The sequence below is a fragment of the Lytechinus variegatus genome, chromosome 4, assembly GCF_018143015.1.
Source record: "Lytechinus variegatus isolate NC3 chromosome 4, Lvar_3.0, whole genome shotgun sequence".
Classification (NCBI taxonomy): domain Eukaryota; kingdom Metazoa; phylum Echinodermata; class Echinoidea; order Temnopleuroida; family Toxopneustidae; genus Lytechinus; species Lytechinus variegatus.
In genome coordinates this window covers 14,552,204-14,570,238 of record NC_054743.1, presented here as the reverse complement: position 1 = coordinate 14,570,238, position 18,035 = coordinate 14,552,204, and the positions used below count along the sequence as shown (strand labels likewise).

At 37.9% G+C, this 18,035-nt stretch overlaps 1 protein-coding gene across 1 annotated transcript; it reads left to right on the top strand.

Moving 5' to 3' along the window:
* The first annotated feature begins 5,932 nt into the window (after positions 1-5,932).
* LOC121413459 (betaine--homocysteine S-methyltransferase 1-like) lies at positions 5,933-18,035 on the top strand. The gene is made up of 7 exons (XM_041606278.1): positions 5,933-6,165; positions 8,390-8,580; positions 9,269-9,463; positions 10,142-10,253; positions 10,675-10,859; positions 11,742-11,823; positions 17,382-18,035. The coding sequence occupies exons 1-7, from the start codon at positions 6,147-6,149 to the stop codon at positions 17,663-17,665; spliced, it is 1,068 nt and encodes a 355-aa protein (XP_041462212.1). The 5' UTR covers positions 5,933-6,146; the 3' UTR covers positions 17,666-18,035.

Genomic DNA, 18,035 nt, shown 5'->3' with positions numbered 1-18,035 from the left:
GTCACCAACATCGACAGTGTTACTTCAGCTTGCGCAACACTATTCAACAACATCGAAAGTGTTACCTCAATTTGCCAAACACTTGTCACCAACATCGACAGTTATACCTCTGTTTGCCAAAACACTCGTCACCAAGATCGACAGTGCTTCCTCAGCTTGCCAAAAACTCGTCACCAACATCGACAGTGCTTCCTCAGCTTGCCAAAAACTCGTCACCAACATCGACAGTGTTACCTCAGCTTGCCAAACACTAGTCACCAACATCGACAGTGTTACCTCAGCTTGCCAAAACACTCGTAACCAACATCGACAGTGTTATCCCAGCTTGCCAAACACTAGTCACTAACATCGACAGTGTTACTCCAGCTTGCCAAACACTAGTCCCTAACATCGACAGTGTTACCTCAGCTTGCCAAAACACTTGTCACCAAGATCGACAGTGTTACCCAGCTTGCCACACACTTGTCACCAACATTGACAGTGTGACCTCAGATTGCCAAACACTTGTCACCAACATCGACAGTGTTTCCTCAGCTTGCCAAACACTAGTCACCAACATCGAAAGTGTTACCCCAGCTTGCCAAACGCTAGTCACCAACATCGACAGTGTTGCCTCAGCTTGCCAAACACTAGTCACCAACATCGACAGTGTTGCCTCAGCTTGCCAAACACTAGTCACCAACATCGACAGTGTTACCTCAGCTTGCCAAACACAAACATCGACAGTGACCTAAGCTTGTCAAACTCTAGTCACTAACATCGACAAAGTTACCCCAACTTGCCACACACTTGTCACCAACATTGACAGTGTGACCTCAGATTGCCAAACACTTGTCACCAACATCGACAGTGTTTCCTCAGCTTGCCAAACACTAGTCACTAACATCGACAGTGTTACTCCAGTTTGCCAAACACTAGTCCCTAACATCGACAGTGTTACCCCAGCTTGCCACACACTTGTCACCAACATCGACAGTGTTACTTCAGCTTGCGCAACACTATTCAACAACATCGAAAGTGTTACCTCAATTTGCCAAACACTTGTCACCAACATCGACAGTTATACCTCTGTTTGCCAAAACACTCGTCACCAAGATCGACAGTGCTTCCTCAGCTTGCCAAAAACTCGTCACCAACATCGACGGTGTTATCCCAGCTTGCCGAACACTAGTCACTAACATCGACAGTGTTACTCCAGCTTGCCAAACACTAGTCCCTAACATCGACAGTGTTACCTCAGCTTGCCAAAACACTTGTCACCAAGATCGACAGTGTTACCCCAGCTTGCCACACACTTGTCACCAACATTGACAGTGTGACCTCAGATTGCCAAACACTTGTCACCAACATCGACAGTGTTTCCTCAGCTTGCCAAACACTAGTCACCAACATCGAAAGTGTTACCCCAGCTTGCCAAACGCTAGTCACCAACATCGACAGTGTTGCCTCAGCTTGCCAAACACTAGTCACCAACATCGACAGTGTTACCTCAGCTTGCCAAAACACTCGTCACCAACATCGACAGTGTTTCCTCAGCTTGCCAAACACTTGTCACCAACATCGACAGTGTTACTTCAGATTGCCAAACACTTGTCACCAACATCGACTGTGTTACCTTAGCTTGCCAAACACTTGTCACCAACATCGACAGTTATACCTCTGTTTGCCAAAACACTCGTCAGCAACATCGACAGTGTTACCTCAGCTTGCCAAAACACTTGTCACCAAGATCGACAGTGTTACCCCAGCTTGCCACACACTTGTCACCAACATCGACAGTGTTACTTCAGCTTGCCCAACACTATTCAACAACATCGAAAGTGTTACCTCAATTTGCCAAACACAAGTCACCAACATCGACAGTGGTAAATCAGCTTTTCATACACCAGTGCCCAACATCGTTGTTGTGCTTTAGGTTGTCAATGTTAAGGTTCGAGAAATCTTTATAATATCTTTTTAAAATCATTGTCATCAGCAGTCAGTGTGTAACTTCAATAAAAATCCATTATAACGGTGTCTTAAAAAATGAAAAGTTTTACTTTAATCAAATCATGAAAAAAAGTAATGTGCATTAACCAATGATGCACTATCATCCACCATCTTTGATCATGTCTGATTCTGATGTGACGGTACTGGTCGTGTCAGTGAAATCGACATTCTTTATCACTGACTTTTCTTACACCGTAACATGAATAATGGCACATTGTACGAATAAGATCAAGTCATTGTTGCCTCGGAGCCAGTTAGAACTCTGGTTATAATTTGTCATGGGTTGATAGACAGCTTACCCGCAGTTGAGGTCATCACCAATTCAAAACATGGATCAGATTAATGTCACGCCAAATAAAGTTCCATACTTCTTTTCAATGTGGAACAATTCACTGTAATAGTAATACCAACAGCACAAACATTGGACAACATCGAGTCTTCGATGACGTCAAACTCTGCTTAAACTAAGAATCTAGATAAATGCTAGTATTTTCGGAGAACCCTCCAGAATTCTCGGAGGAAATAGAAATTGGAGAAGGGGAGACTACGAAAGTCTCAACCTGTTAGTCTAATTCAGCTTAATTATTTGTACAAATATTTCTAACGCATATACAGTATTCCTACTTTAATATTTCGGGGGGGGGGGATACAAAATGAGTTATAAAAAAACACATTATCTGGAAATGGCTTTCCTTTTATCATCTGAAAACCAGGGCAATCATGAGATCAAGTCCAAAGCTACATATGCATTCATACACAGATTATTGGGGCTTGCAAGAAGGGCACTATTACTATGCATTGGCAACAATACATGGTAATAGCATCCTCCTTATACTACTGGCACCGGGGGGGGGGGGGGGTTCAAATTCTCAGTTGGGAAGAAGGGGGGGATATATCGTCACAGTGTAAAATAATTGTTAGGGAATTGGCTAAAAGGCTGGGTCGGGAGGGGGGGGGGTATCTCAAAATTATCCAAAATTGTTGGGGGGAATATTTAGTTAACCTGTTCAAGATACTGTCGTCATTGGCTGGCCATACAGTTCCATTGGTTGAAAGAGCCCTATTGCTGATGGATACATCTTATGGCATTGACTTAACATATGACGTCTCGGCCTCCACATCAGAGGCCGCCATTGCATCACTGATAATGAACACCAATTCCTCAGTGGTGTAACAATGTCGCCGTTGTAGTCAAGCTCAACGACCAAATCACCATCGGAACTGCAATCGTGATCGATGGCTATTGAACACCTGATGCCATGCGGACGATGACGACCTGGTTAGATAAAAATATTGCACCATCCAATTATACCTACCCATAAATAAATCTGTATTGCATCCCGTTCTTTGAACAACAAGGACACACCTCGATCATCAAGAAACAATGAATACCTCAGGATCCACATCTCATCACCTCACTTCAAACAATCTTAGCTATTTATGTGTAGTTGTCAAGTATGACGGAAATTATTATATTTGAGACTGAGAGAATATCTTGATAAAATATTATATTCATAAGGCAGTGAATTTTATATTCACAATAATCAGAGAAAGAACATTATATCTAGCTTTGAGTAGAAATGGAGTACTGAATTTTTAGAGATTTTATGAAGTATATTTGAAAAAAATAGAGATTGAAATATATATTGAATCATGAAATAGGCAGATGAAAGTTATGAAGAAGTTGAACACAATTTAGTAAGATAAAACAAAGAATAACCAACCTGGATCCAAGCACGGCTTGTGCAATGTCATACAACCTCCTCACTCAATATAGTGAGATCAAATTGAACACAATGTAGTAGAGTATTAACATATAATAAATCCGGATCTATATTGGCACCAAATGTGCTATAAATCACCGAATCACCTCACTCAAAATAGTGAGACCAATTAACCTACCTCTCTCATTGTACTGGAAAATTATTTAAGAGAAAGCGAAGATCACATGCCGCTGAATTGATATATATCGTATATGTTCCTGCCGAAAGTAGATGAAATATAATAAAAATTTAAAAAATGTCAATGTCTGATCTGTTGTTTTTGAATAAGCGTGATTACGCAGACATGATCTACAGATATGACGAAGGCAGATAATACTACGCTGTAGAAATTATCTTCATTGCCGCTGCAGGAAATGTGGTTTATGGCAGAGTCGCCATGTAATGTGAAATTACAGGATTGCTGTCATCTTTCTCATGTAATTATTCATACATGAGAGATACAAAATAAACATTTGAATTAGCAGATTAAATCTGTTTAAAATACGTACAGTACAGTAGTTCTGGTGTTCCGGTAATTCTTTATATATATTTTACATCGGAGTGTATGACGTTTTTGCTGACGCCATAACGCTGTACACATTATTCATTTATTCTTCTGATTAATATTCATTACACTCTAAAAAAAGGTTTATCCAATATTGAGTAAAATGTGAACATGCATGTTGGTTTGGTAAAAAGATACCCAATATGTTGTACATTTTACGCAATGTTGCGTTGAAATAGCACAATTTTGGGTAAAAAAAATACCCAGCAAACATGCTTGTTCCCTTTCTACCCAATTTGGGTACAATTTTACTGAGTGTTTTTAGATTGTACAAAGTATAATTTAACCATATAAAACATTGCATCTCAGCAAAAACCACATAGTAGAGAAAGAAAGCAAGAGTTTGTGGAAGAGACTCCAAAATAGAAAAGGAGAGGACAATGAATGTTCGAAAGAGAGTGGCTCATCGATAGTAGATATCAAACAGACATGCACAATGTCACTTAAGATTCTTGTTAGAACTGAAACGCCAGTGACATAGCAATTAACAAATATTACACATTTGATTGAAATAATGATCTTTCGATGGAATCAATCATAACAATATAGTGATAATAATGATAATCACAGTTTATCAATAAAAATGATAGATATGATCAGTAGTTATTGTGCGCTTGGGGGAAAAAAACGTGTTATAAATGCGTTGAACCTAGAGGAGATGAATTATCATTTCATCCCCACTTGAATAACGTCATGGATTTGCACCCTTTATTAATACATTTCATGGGAATGTTACTCAGAAGCTAGAAGATGATAAAGCATGCCATTTATTATTCTCGCTCTATCTGGGAAGCACTGTATGTAGGCGCTAGGCTTAATGGAAAAAAAATGTTTAAAGAGTGATTAACCCTGCCTTTAGATCCCTCCAGATCTTCGATGAAGCACTTACCCGATCAGGGATTCCGCCCCTTTCCCCACCTCCATTGGACAATCGGGTCAAAAAGAATAGCTAGGAGTAACTAGCCCCATAAAATCGTTCCCCACTGGGCATGACTATGCAAGCCCCCCCCCCCCCTCTTCCCACATGAGTTCCGGACCCCATTCTGAATTTTCATGGCTTGCTTCTAAATGAATCAGAGTACTCATGAATGAATCAACGTTTGCATGAATGAATCAGCACCCTACATAAATTCCGAAGACGCAAGTCATCACTTTATCATATGACCCTTGAATATCAGTATGGTTTAAAAAATGAAATTCTACGAGGTATCGGATAGAGCGCCCTCTGCTCACGTTTGAGAGACACAGGGAATACATTTTTTTGTACTCCTGAGACGCCCTCGAAATGCACCACCAGAGCGGGCTTGTCAGGATAACGTACTACAGGGCAGGATAGGTTTACTTGCACGATTTCCTAAGAACTTTTCTTTCATATCTTTCCTTTGATTTTCTAGATCCAACAAATAAATTATTCTTTTTTGACAAAAAGGGAAAGCAAATTTGCAAGGCAACATTAGTCAAAACTGACTAGTTGGCTATTCAAAATAACAAGAACAACAACAACAGCAACAACAACACATCGGGGTCCGGAACTCGTGTGGAAAAAAATAATATCGCACCCCGCCGAAGCGAAACAACTCCCCGCTATATGGAACAAACAAAAGAAACCTCTTACGCAACAGAGCAAATCTCCGAGGTCTGCGCGCATATTACTGCTTTGATAATACAGGTTCTACACACCTATTCACGCTCACACTTGTTGGAAGGGTTCAATTCACCTATGAATGCTTGTAAATCCATGGGTTCACAACAAACGAGTTCTACATATAGTGTGATACTTGCACAATTCCATTTCAAGCACATCACGTCCTGAACAGAGCTGAGCAGGCATGTCCAAGAAAGTCAAAGGTAAATTCACTTGTTTGTAGTTATTTTGAGTTTGTTTGTGCATGTTGACATGATTTGTATGGTGTAAACATTGTATGTAATTACGAACATCGAGGGCAGTTATAATTGGGTTTTATGATCTCTTATTACATCGGAAGTACCCGGGAGGTACATTGTCATGCTAACACGTTTTTCTCCCCGTGTAAACAGTATAGTGATCTATTCAAGTTTAATTAGGGGTATCGCTTCCGACGATTGTGATAATTACGATTTGATTTTTTCGACAGCGCCTTGTATATAAGACTCCCTCGTAAATAAGAACATAATATTCCCAGCATGCCCGGTTCAGTGTATTAATTATACATTATTTTATTTATTCATTTATTAATAAGGATAAAACATGTGCAGCGCAGTTGTTTTACATGATGGTCCTGATTAACAGGTTCAAAAAATTAATAAAAAAATGATATCTATATGTTCTGGTATTAGATGTCGCGTGTATTTACGCATGGAAGTACATTCGATCGCGATCCGAGCTGATACTTTTAATTAACCTTTCTGTAAAATGACATGTTCAGCAACTGTTTGCTGTGACTCATGAGTATATACATTTCTCACTAATCAAATGTGGCACATTTTAATGAGAACACAGTAAACAATCGAAGCGCGAGCTGAAGTTTTCATAAAATTTAGAATTTAAAAGAGAACATTCGAAGTAATGTTACTACGGCGAATGTCGGCATAGAACTAACCATGCAACTGTTGCGAGCGTGAACTTATTTTCTTATTTTACAACCTGAAAATTAGACATTTTTAGCACTTATTGCAATCATGAACATGATGGTTTTATCTAATAAAAAGTAAGAGTAATCATGAAAACCATCTGTAGGTTTAAGCACTGTCCAACATGAAGAAAATGGATCACTGTCCGTACAGAACGAAGCGCGAGCTGAGAACTGTTGATGTTTTGACTCGAAAACCTAACATTTTCACACGGTTTTTAAATAAAGAACAAACTCAGCTATGCATATTCAATTTAACATTCTGTGTATCTTAATGCGAGCGCTAATATTTTTGATAATCTGGGTGCATGTATACTTCTTTGGAGTGGAACATGGGAGTACAATTGATTTGCACGTATATCGAAGCATTGTGTAAATAGCTGATCAAGTTGGACTTTGGACTGACTTAATTCTTTATATGTCCGAAGCAGCGCTGTAAGGTCAAAAATCAAACCAGCATTATTTACCCGATCCAAATTTGTGCCAAACGACCGTGTATACAATGAAAGTATGAGCATAAACATAAAAATGGATATAGGCCCTAATAGCTCCTATATATAATCTGGACATACTGCAGACTCTTTTTTGTGATCTTACATCAGTTTAGTATTGGGTCAAAGCTGGACAGAATCACTGAAGGCATGCAATCGCACATTATCGAAAGCAAACTTCTGAAATCATACAAGCATTTTTACTATGACATAATTCATTGCACTTCCGTACAGTGTCACACAGTCACTCAATTAATTTTTCCAAATAATTAGGCAAAACGCTTTTTCATGCGATGTCAAATTTTGATTGGCATTGTGAACAAAAAAACGTTTATCAGTTACGTAGCTATTGACTCCTAAACCTGTATTTTCACAGAAATTAGAAGAGAATAAAAGTTCAATAGCAAATAACACGTTATACCAATGACTTCTTAGATATTACAGAAATCAGAATATATAGCAAATTTGTTCGTGAATTGACTTGCCTAGTAGTAAAATGTCCTTTTTGGAAATGGGCCTGGTATCAGGCGGATAACATAATCTGCAACTGTTGTAACGACCAATTCGTCTAATAGCCAAATGATCTAATTGCATTTGAAATTCTACATGACCTATTTTGTTTGTTTGTTACGTGAAATAGGGCGGCAATTTGTGGTGTCCCCTCTTCCACAAATTTTCACCTAAATGAGGCGACAATTTGTGCAGGGGTGACAATTTGTGATGTCAAAATTTGCACGCAGGGGCGACAATGTAGTGCGACATCCCCCTCGATTTTCAACAGCAGCCTAGTGGAAATCGAGGGTTGTTTTATAAGATGAACCAAAATCTCATAAATCAACGCCTATGCATCTGAGCATATTCATTTCATATCGCGAAGTCCAAGTCAATCACTACTTCACAATAGTATAAAAATAATGAAGATATTACAAAACATTCTTTTTAAAACCTCATTTTTGTGTCATCTCTATAAAGGATTAATGGAGCGCCTAAGGGCGGGTGAGAAGGTCATTTGCGCTGAGGGATATATATTTCTGTTTGAGAGGAGATGTTACGTAAGAGCTGGACCGTTCGTTCCCGAGGTCGTACTTGATCATCCTGAGCTCGTCAAGCAAACCCATGAGGAGTTCGTCAATGCAGGCAGCGATGTCGTCATGGCTTTCACGGTATATTCTATCATCTAAGTCTTTCTTCGGGGATGAATTTTGTTCTGTACTTTTCAAGATCAATCATCACCTAAACGACTTTGATATAACTTCATCAAGGAGGCCATCTCTTGTGTAATCAATTTGTTCCTTTAATGGTGAAATTACAGTATTAGATTCATAGGACAAATGTAAGGTATACAATGAATAGAGAAGGATGCTTACTATTCTTTATCATTTTAAGCATCCCTTTGATGTCAACCCGACATTACTACGGACCGAAGGAAATGAGCTTATGGCAGCAGACTATTTTATAAATCACTTTTAAACTTCATTTTCAGTTGCTATCTTTTTAAAATTTATTTATACATATATATATATATATATTTTTTTTTTTGGGGGGGGGATGGGCGGAGGGATGAGTGATGCTTGAAACGAGTTTAACCCCCCCTCAAAAAATGTTTAAGCAAGAACACTAGTCATAATTTTTACATCCCAGGTCCAAACTGGGGGTCCAAATTAGGCAGAGAAATGCCTGTAATTCAGTTTTTGGAAGAACATATTTTGGAATAATTCCCATATATTCCAAAGCGTTCCACACAGTCTGGTTAGATCAAATTTGCTATCTTCTACCCATAAGAGCTCAAATGATAATGAATATAATCATTATAATTATTTTTCTTTAAACTCCGCATTAATTTTCATACAGTATTATGCGCATCGTGAGAAACTTGCTCTTATTGATCGAGAGAAAGATATTGAGAAGATGAACCGTACTGCTCTTCGAATCGCCAGAGAGGTAGCTGACAAGACTGGTACCTTGGTCGCTGGTGATATCTGTAATACCAATGCTTTCGATCCAAAGGATCCTACTTGCAGAGAGAAAGTTAAAAATATGTTCAAAGTAAGTCTTCCTGTCGGTGTTGTAGAATATATTTCAACATAACTTGTTTGAATATGGAATGATTAAACACGATCAGAGGAATGACGACTTTGGATACAAGAAACATTGTGTAAGTACACTGTAAAATCTGTGGTGTTAAAACTGACACCAATTGGTGTTAATAGAGGACCACACCCTGAGGTGTTAAAATAACACCCTAGAGAGTGAACATAACACCAAAGAGTGTAAATGTATCAACCATAGGTGTTGTAATAACACCTATAGGTGTAAGACTAACACCACAAATTTATTAACACCGGTGTAAAATAACTGGTGGTGTGGTCCTCTATATACATCGGTTAACACCAGAGCTTTTGCTGTGTACAGAATGAAGAAAGGTGATAGGGATAAGAGAACGATAAAAGAACGTAGATGGTATTGGGATGCGAAGAAGGGTCAAGACGATGATTTTGTCCGATGGGCCTTCAATTACCCTGGAAAAGATATACACGAAGGAGGATAGAAAAGAAGTGGACTTGGGAAGATGAGAGAAATCAAAGCGCATGAAGAACATTGACAAGAAGACTTATGGAAATAATTGGATGATGTCAGGTTTGATGGTGGTGGTATTGATAATGATGTCCTGATTCACGAGTTATTGCTCTCTTTTCTTCTCTTCTCATATCACTCATCTCCTAGGAGCAAATATTATGGGCTGTCGAGGAAGGGGCTGACTTCATCGTAGCAGAGACTTTCGGTATCTTTGAGGAAGCTATGATTGCTCTCAAGGCCATAAAAGAATTTGGAAGCGGTAAGATGAATATGGTATATCGAATAATCTTAAGATTTTATTTTCTGACACTTTAAGCCTTTTACCGCTCTCAAAATAAACTTGCCCCACCCACTGATTAAACAATTTGTATGTTTACCTAGTTGAATAAAGTTTGAATTTTTGTAGCAAAACTTTTCTAATCATGATATATTCTTCAACCAACTCTTATGATCTACAATTTGTAATTCTAAGGTCGATTTGCGATGGTGTTTTGCCTGAGTAGCGATTCGTGATTGGTAACTTTTAGTTAGTACAGCGTTAATTCTCTTGTGCCATAGAAATAATGCAGATTAAGACTGAAACACAAAACTTTCACAAGTGTCACATGCTTTATTGTAAAGATGGGGACTAAGTTGAGTTTGACCTCTGATGACCTCTATCATGTCATTTCCTGTTACAGGTCTCCCTGCTGTCATCACCCTGTCTGCATGTCAGACGGAGCCAGTCTCACTAGATGGAGTCGATCTTATCGAATGTTTCAGACAGCTGGAGGCTGCTGGAGCAGATGTGATGGGTCTGAACTGTGCCAGAGGACCTGCCACCATGTTGCCACTCCTAGAAAAGATCAAAAGCGCTGGTTTTAAGGTAAGTTATTTAGAAGAAAAGGAAAAGAAAAAGAAATGAAAAAAGATAAAGAAAAAAGAAAGATTAAAAGAAAACAAAAGGAGAAAAAACGAAAGAAAAAAAAGTAGCTTTCCATCCTCTCAAGGAAGGCTTCAAGATTAAAGCAGTGGTTGCCAACACATCAGAAGACAGAAGAAGAAGTATACTATTTGAAATCAGTTTCCAATCTCACCGAATGGAGCGTGAATTGAGCTCGAAGAGAGTGCGAAGATGAAAACTTGTATTTGATGTTTTTTCAAATATACGGGGGCGGGTGGTGGGAGTGTGGTTGTGAATAATATTGCAGAAAAAATAATCTTTAATTTCAGGAATAGATTATCAAATCTCCATTGAGTCTCAATCTATGGTTTAAATCTCTATGGGCCAGAGGTTTATCCAAGGACAGACGTATGATTCTGTATCAAAAAAGGGCAAGTAGGGTTATGCCGGGTAATTCCTGTGACAAACTCTGATTTGGTGTTAACTAGCTGTAGACTGTAGCAAGTTATTGGATACATCTCTTATGTGATATTTTTTAAATGGTCTAAATGGTATTATTAAATATCGGTCAATTTAGTTTGATGGGAAATTTGATATGCCAGAAATTTCAGTGCTAGCAGTGATAAGTGTAATTCGAACAAATAACTCGATTTATGTGATGATAAAAGTAAATGCAATTTATGAAGCGCCATATCCATTCTGTAAGAGATGCTCAAGGCGCACATCAATTAAGTGAAGTGGGAGCAAGCAAAATATAAAATGACAAAAATAACAATGTACAGTAACTGTTGTTTTGTTAAATGACATTCACTGTGGTAACCTGCTGGCTATTTGAAGGTTAAGATGTAATGATTTGTTTTTCAGACTCCCATTGCAGCTGTACCTGTGACATACCGAACAACAGAAGAAATGCCGTGTTTCTTTGGACTCTTAGACCCCGTAACAGGTAAGAATTCCCAGAAACAAACAAGATTTGTTGACCCCTTGTGAAAAGTATGATCAAACATAATTATGCTATGCCAGTTAGTTTTTATTTTATTATTATTATTCTTTTCAATTTACTTATTTATTTTTATTATTTATTTTTTTTTTTTTGGGGGGGGGAACTGTTAATCAATTTTACCTCTATGATCGAATGTGTTTTACATCACGAACAAAGTTTTCTACAAAGTGACACCCACATTCTTGTAGGTGTAAGGTGTTGCCAAACATATCTTATTGAAAACAAACGAATTGAATTCAAACAACAACATTTGTGCTCAGTGTTTAGTATATTATATGTAAAACATAATTATCTTTCTTTGCAGTAAACATGTTGTTTAGAGAAGGTACATGGCATGAGTCGTGCCTGGCTCACTTATCTGAATATAACTTACAAAACTATATAACTGGAAATGGTTTTGTTATTGTGCCCCTTCCCTGCATCTTCCTCTGCTCCAAACACACCTGCACACACCCCCCCCACACGCACACTTTTAAAGACGTTCAGGTGACAGAGCTTCTACAAAATACTGAGTGAAAACATGTTTTATACCTTTTCTGTAACTCGAGTCCTGAAGCATATACCGTTGCGACATGATGTGTTATGTGATGTTATGCCATAGCGTTATGCGTTAGAAAAGTTACGACATTATGCGTTGACTGTGACTATATGCGTTGGACAATTCAGGCATAATGTCACTTCCTGCGACATCATGCGTTGGTGTTACATTATGCGTCCCGGTTAGACATCTGGTCTGCAATTTCAAAGGTAGGACGATGAACGTATTAAGATGACCAATGATCCAACTTGACAGGATCTTCCTATCAAGACGCCACCCTGCCTGGCCGTCCGCATCGTCCGTTTGGCCAGAATCAGTTGGTTACGGAATTCTTCTTCGCTGCACATTGTCCGAGTTCGAGACACCTTTAATTCCGCAATGATCAAGTGGGGCAAATAGGACATGATAGATCGTGAGTAGGCCTAATGGGGGTAAGGCCTTAAAACACAAACCTAATTGCATTGGTTGCTTCCCGATTTAAGAATTTAGAAAAAAATAATGGCAGTTACTAAAATGACAGTCTTTCCTAAACGACCCGATTTGCCCTCAAAATTGATAAGCATGCTTAGACATATTTTCTTACAATGACTTCTCCCAAACAATCATGACAACCTTTACACGTTCATAAAATATGTGAATTCTACATTTTGGGGTAGAATTCACATTCCCGTCAACATATTCAATTTCTTCGTAGTCTATGTTCCCAGACCATATAAGCTCTCTACGACATTATGTAGGTCAAATTTTTCATTTCAAAGTACAAGTAAACTGTCATTACACAGTAAACAAGACGCACATGCGTACGCACATATAAACAAGAAAAGGTGTTTTTTTTTATTGACGAGCGAACTTTGGGAGCATTTTGATAAGGATGAAGAATACTATTAGTAGACTTGTTAAGAGGTTGAACGCTGCATTTTTGAGTACAAATGTCCCACTTGGCACAAATGTTCCTTGAGTCAAAAGAAAAAGATTCATCCAAAGAGACACGCTGTATCTATGCAAATAAGCAAGTAATTTGCATAAATTTGCATATTATGTCGATATAGTATAAACAAGTAATTCAGAATATATATTTCACCAGAACTGCCCTAAAATGGGAAATAAAGACTTAGGGTAAGACAGGGAAGAAAATTGTCATAAAATAATTGGGATATCCTTGTTTATTATTACCTAATTTACATAAATTATGCAAATTATAATCTCAAACAGAGTATTTTTTCAAGAATCCTGAACTGTTTTATAAATAACAGCAATTAATACAAAATGTCAACATTCTACATGAAAGAGAATATATTAGCGAAAACATCGATATGCTTCATGACAGTATTAGTGTCTTAATTTGCTTAGAAAGAGGGCAAATATGTCAAAATGTATGACGTGATATTGCGCTAAAACGAGACCAAAACAACCTCTATGTCACAGTCACACTCACGAATCGGACAATAAAGCGATCAATGGTATGTCATTCGAGATAACACAATCTCAACACAATAGCTTCCATCGGCTTCTCGTATCGCTTTTGTTGGTGTGTCTGCCACACCGTAATCTATGATACATACGGGCAAAATGCATTTCGGGATCGGTAAAACACTATTAATTTTGTTTTGTTTCTAATTTGTTTCTCTTGGAAAATTTACAGGAGACATTGCTTTGCAGGTTACTGCTTTAATGAAGCTCTGGCACATGAATCATGACGAATGTACCCCACCTCAATCCATATATTAACTTTGTTAAAATATATATCTTTTGGAGACCCCAAAGTGGCAAAACTGCATCTCCCCGGCATTCCCGCTACTTTACAAAACCAGTTTGACTTGTATTTTCAACTTGGAAAACACAGATGTATGGGACATCTAACAACACGATTCCTGAAAAAAAGGTTTTTTTTTTGTTTATTTAAGCCCACGGGAGCCCTCCGAATTTACCCCATCCCCTCTCCATATTTCGACTTTAAATTAAAAAAATATCATGTTTTAAAGCCATCGGCAAGGCAAATTGCGTTTTTGGTATAATAAAGCAACTTTTATATCTATATTTTTATATTTACATTCATCATTATTGATATTATTATAATTATTATTAATATTATTATTATTATTATTACTATTATTATTATTATTGTTCTGCCATTTGTAATAGTGCTCTAGCACAGTAAAGGCTATAACCCAACAGGAGCATGCCTAGGATACCCTTTCCCTTTTTGGTTTTATGTATTAAAAACTAGTTTATTGTCTTTAGAACTCTTAAAAGATTACTTTTGTTTGTATTGATACCTTGGAATAGTTTGAGGAGAAAATACTCTTCAACTGACGTGTAGAGGAGCTGTGGTAAATTGAAGAACAGCCACACGGTCCTTTATTGATTCCACTCTATGTTGAATTTAAATATTTTGAGAGCCCAGTCGGAAGAAAGATACATTTCTACTACACACAGTAAAGCCTCTTCGCGTTCTCCTCTTGAAAAAACAAACATAGTTCTAAGGCATTGTTTTATATCTCATAAAATAAGTTCGTGTACGTGACGGTGGCCTGTCGAAGTTGCCAAACAGTTTATTTTGTTTTTACAATATATATTTAGAATATCGTCTAAATGAAGCCCTCATCTGGAAAAGGGCACTTAGTAAAGGCAGCATTTGCATTATATAGAGGAGGCCTTGGTACTGGGAAGAGGGGGCTGAAGCTTGTTTAATTTCTTGGGACCAAAATTTTACATTGAACCTTTTTTGATTTTCAAATTTACATCAATAAATTTTACAGGCAAATAAACAAAAAGGATTGCACTACAAAATGAAGTTTTTTGGGTAACGTTTCTTTTTTTGGTCACATCTGCCGGAATTCCAGGGGGTGCTATCTATCGAGAATAATACACGCAGCACCCCCCCCCCCCCTCTTCCGGAAAATCAAGTACCAGGGCCTCCTCTATATAATGTAGATGCTGCCTTTAATAAGTGCCCTTTTCCAGATGAGGGCTTCATTTAGACGATAGTGTAAATATATATTGTCAAAACAAAATAAAGGGTTGGGCATCTTCGACAGGCCCCCGTCATGTACACGAACTTATTACGAACTTATTTTATGCGATATAAAACAATGCCTTCTATGTTTTTTTTTCAAGAGGAGAAAGTAAAGAGGCTTAACTGTGTGTAGTAGAAATGTATCTTTCTTCCGAATGGGCTCTGAAAATATTTAAATTTAACATAGAGTGGAAGCAATAACTGGGTTTGAGTATTATAGAGCTTACGTGTGGCTTCTCTTTTCAATGTACTACAGCTCTTCTACATGTCAATAAAAAATATTGTAGAGTATTTTCTCCTCAATCTATTCCAAGATATCAATACAAACAAAAGTAATCTTTTAAGAGTTCTAAAGACAATAAACTATTTTTTAATACATAAAACCAAAAGGGAAAAGGGTATCCTAGGCATGCTCCTGTTGGGTTATAGCCTTTACTGTGCAAGAGCATTATTACAAACTGCAGAACAATAATAATAATGATAATGATAACATTAATAATAATATTAATATAGATAAATATGAAATATAGATATAAAAGTTGCTTTATTATACCAAAAACGCAATTTACCTTGCCGGTGGCTTTTAAACACGATATTTTTTTATTTAGTGTCGAAATACAGAGAGGGGATGGAGTAAATTCGGAGGGCTACCGTGAACGTAGGCTTAAATAAACAAAAAAAAAATATCTTCAGGAAACATGTTAACTGATGTCTTATACATCTGTCTTTTCCAAGTCGATGATACAAGTCAAACTGGTTTTGGAAAGTAGCGGGAATGCCGCGGGGAATGCAGAAGTTGCCACTTCGGGGTCTCCAAAAGACATAAATTTAAACAAAGTTAAAATATGGATTGAGGTGGGGTACATTCGTCATGATTCATGTGCCAGAGCTTCATTTAAGCAGTAACCTGCAAAGCAATGTCTCCTGTATATTTTCCAAGAGAAACAAATAAGAAACAAAACAAAATTAATAGTGTTTTACCGATACCGAAATGCATTTTGCCCGTATGTATCATAGATTACGGTGTGGCAGACACACCAACAAAAGCGATACGAGAAGCCGATGTAAGCTATTGTGTTGAGATTGTGTTGTATTGAATGACATACCATTGATCGCTTTATTGTCCGATTCGTGAGTGTGACTGTGACATAGAGGTTGTTTTGGTCTCGTTTTAGCGCAATGTCACGTCATACATTTTGACATATTTGCCCTCTTTCTAACCAAATTAAGACACTAATACTGCCATGAAGCATATCGATGTTTTCGCTAACATATTCTCTTTCATGTAGAATGTTGACATTCTGTATTAATTGCTGTTATTTATAAAACAGTTCAGGATTCTTGAAAAAATACTCTGTTTTAGATTATAATTTGCATAATTTATGTAAATTAGGTAATAATAAACAAGGATATCCCAATTATTTCATGACAATTTTCTTCCCTGTCTACCCTAAGTCTTTATTTCCAATTTTAGGGCAGTTCTGGTGAAATATATATTCTGAATTACTTGTTTTTACATATCGACATAATATGCAAATTTATGCAAATTACTTGCTTATTTGCATAGATACAGCGTGTCTCTTTGGATGAATCTTTTTCTTTTGACTCAAGGAACATTTGTGCCAAGTGGGACATTTGTACTCAAAAATGCAGCGTTCACCCCTTTTTTTGCAGTTAACAAGTCTACTATATACGCGAGGTTCAAACTTGCACCCCGCCATCCGCTTCGGGCCTGCGCAGGCGCAGTGGCGAGTGAAAGGTGAATGCTCGTTTACTTGCTCTGCTCTGCACCTTTTCCCGATAAGTTGCACCTTTCTTCCACCCAATTTCTTCATGTTTATACCTTGTCGATTGTCCTTCTGTCCCATTTTTGTACACATCACATCCCGTCAGTCACAGTAGATTTCAAGGCACTTATTTTTCGTTGTTACTATCATTTTACCAAAGGTGAGAAGTCGTTCCCTCTCAACCTCGACTGCTATTTCAATACTCGAAATGACGTCTTTAAGTTCGGTCGACGCTGCGATGAACTAGGTATCAACTACGTTGGTCTTTGCTGCGGTAACTCACCACATCTAACCCGCAGTTTAGCCGAATCACTCGGCCGCGTCACTCCGTCGTCGAAGTTCTCCCCTGACATGACTCTTCATTGTATATACGGCACCGATGATCGTGTCAATACCTATTTAAGAAAAGATGTTAAGGCCTCTTTTACCAGCGAAGACGAATGACGTTATGTCGTCCGGGCGGGGGAGGGGGGCACTTGAGATTTCAGAACGAACGAACAGATCAAAACCTCATTTAATGACTCGATCAAAAGTACCATTAAGAACGATTTTTAAAGATAATTTCATAAAATCTTCTCAAGAAGGCCGTGCGAAATCAGCGTTCGAGACCGTTCGTATGATCACAACTTGTACGTCAATAACGTCAGTTTTAATAATTCTAGAAGCCTTAAATTCTTACGATGATTGTAAGAACGCCTTGAGTTGTTTATAGAGGGCTCTGACGGATTCGTTAAACGCCCTTCGAAGGGAGATTTGTATGGCGCTCTTACGATCGACTCTTTGCGTTTGTAAGGCGTTCGCAAGGTACTCGTAA

What these genes read in the sequence shown, in the direction of transcription:
- LOC121413459 (XM_041606278.1), top strand. An exon ending in ATGTCGTCATGGCTTTCACG is followed by an intron (nt 8,581 to 9,268) that starts GTATATTCTATC and finishes ATTTTCATACAG; the next exon opens with TATTATGCGCATCGTGAGAA. An exon ending in AAGTTAAAAATATGTTCAAA is followed by an intron (nt 9,464 to 10,141) that starts GTAAGTCTTCCT and finishes CTCATCTCCTAG; the next exon opens with GAGCAAATATTATGGGCTGT.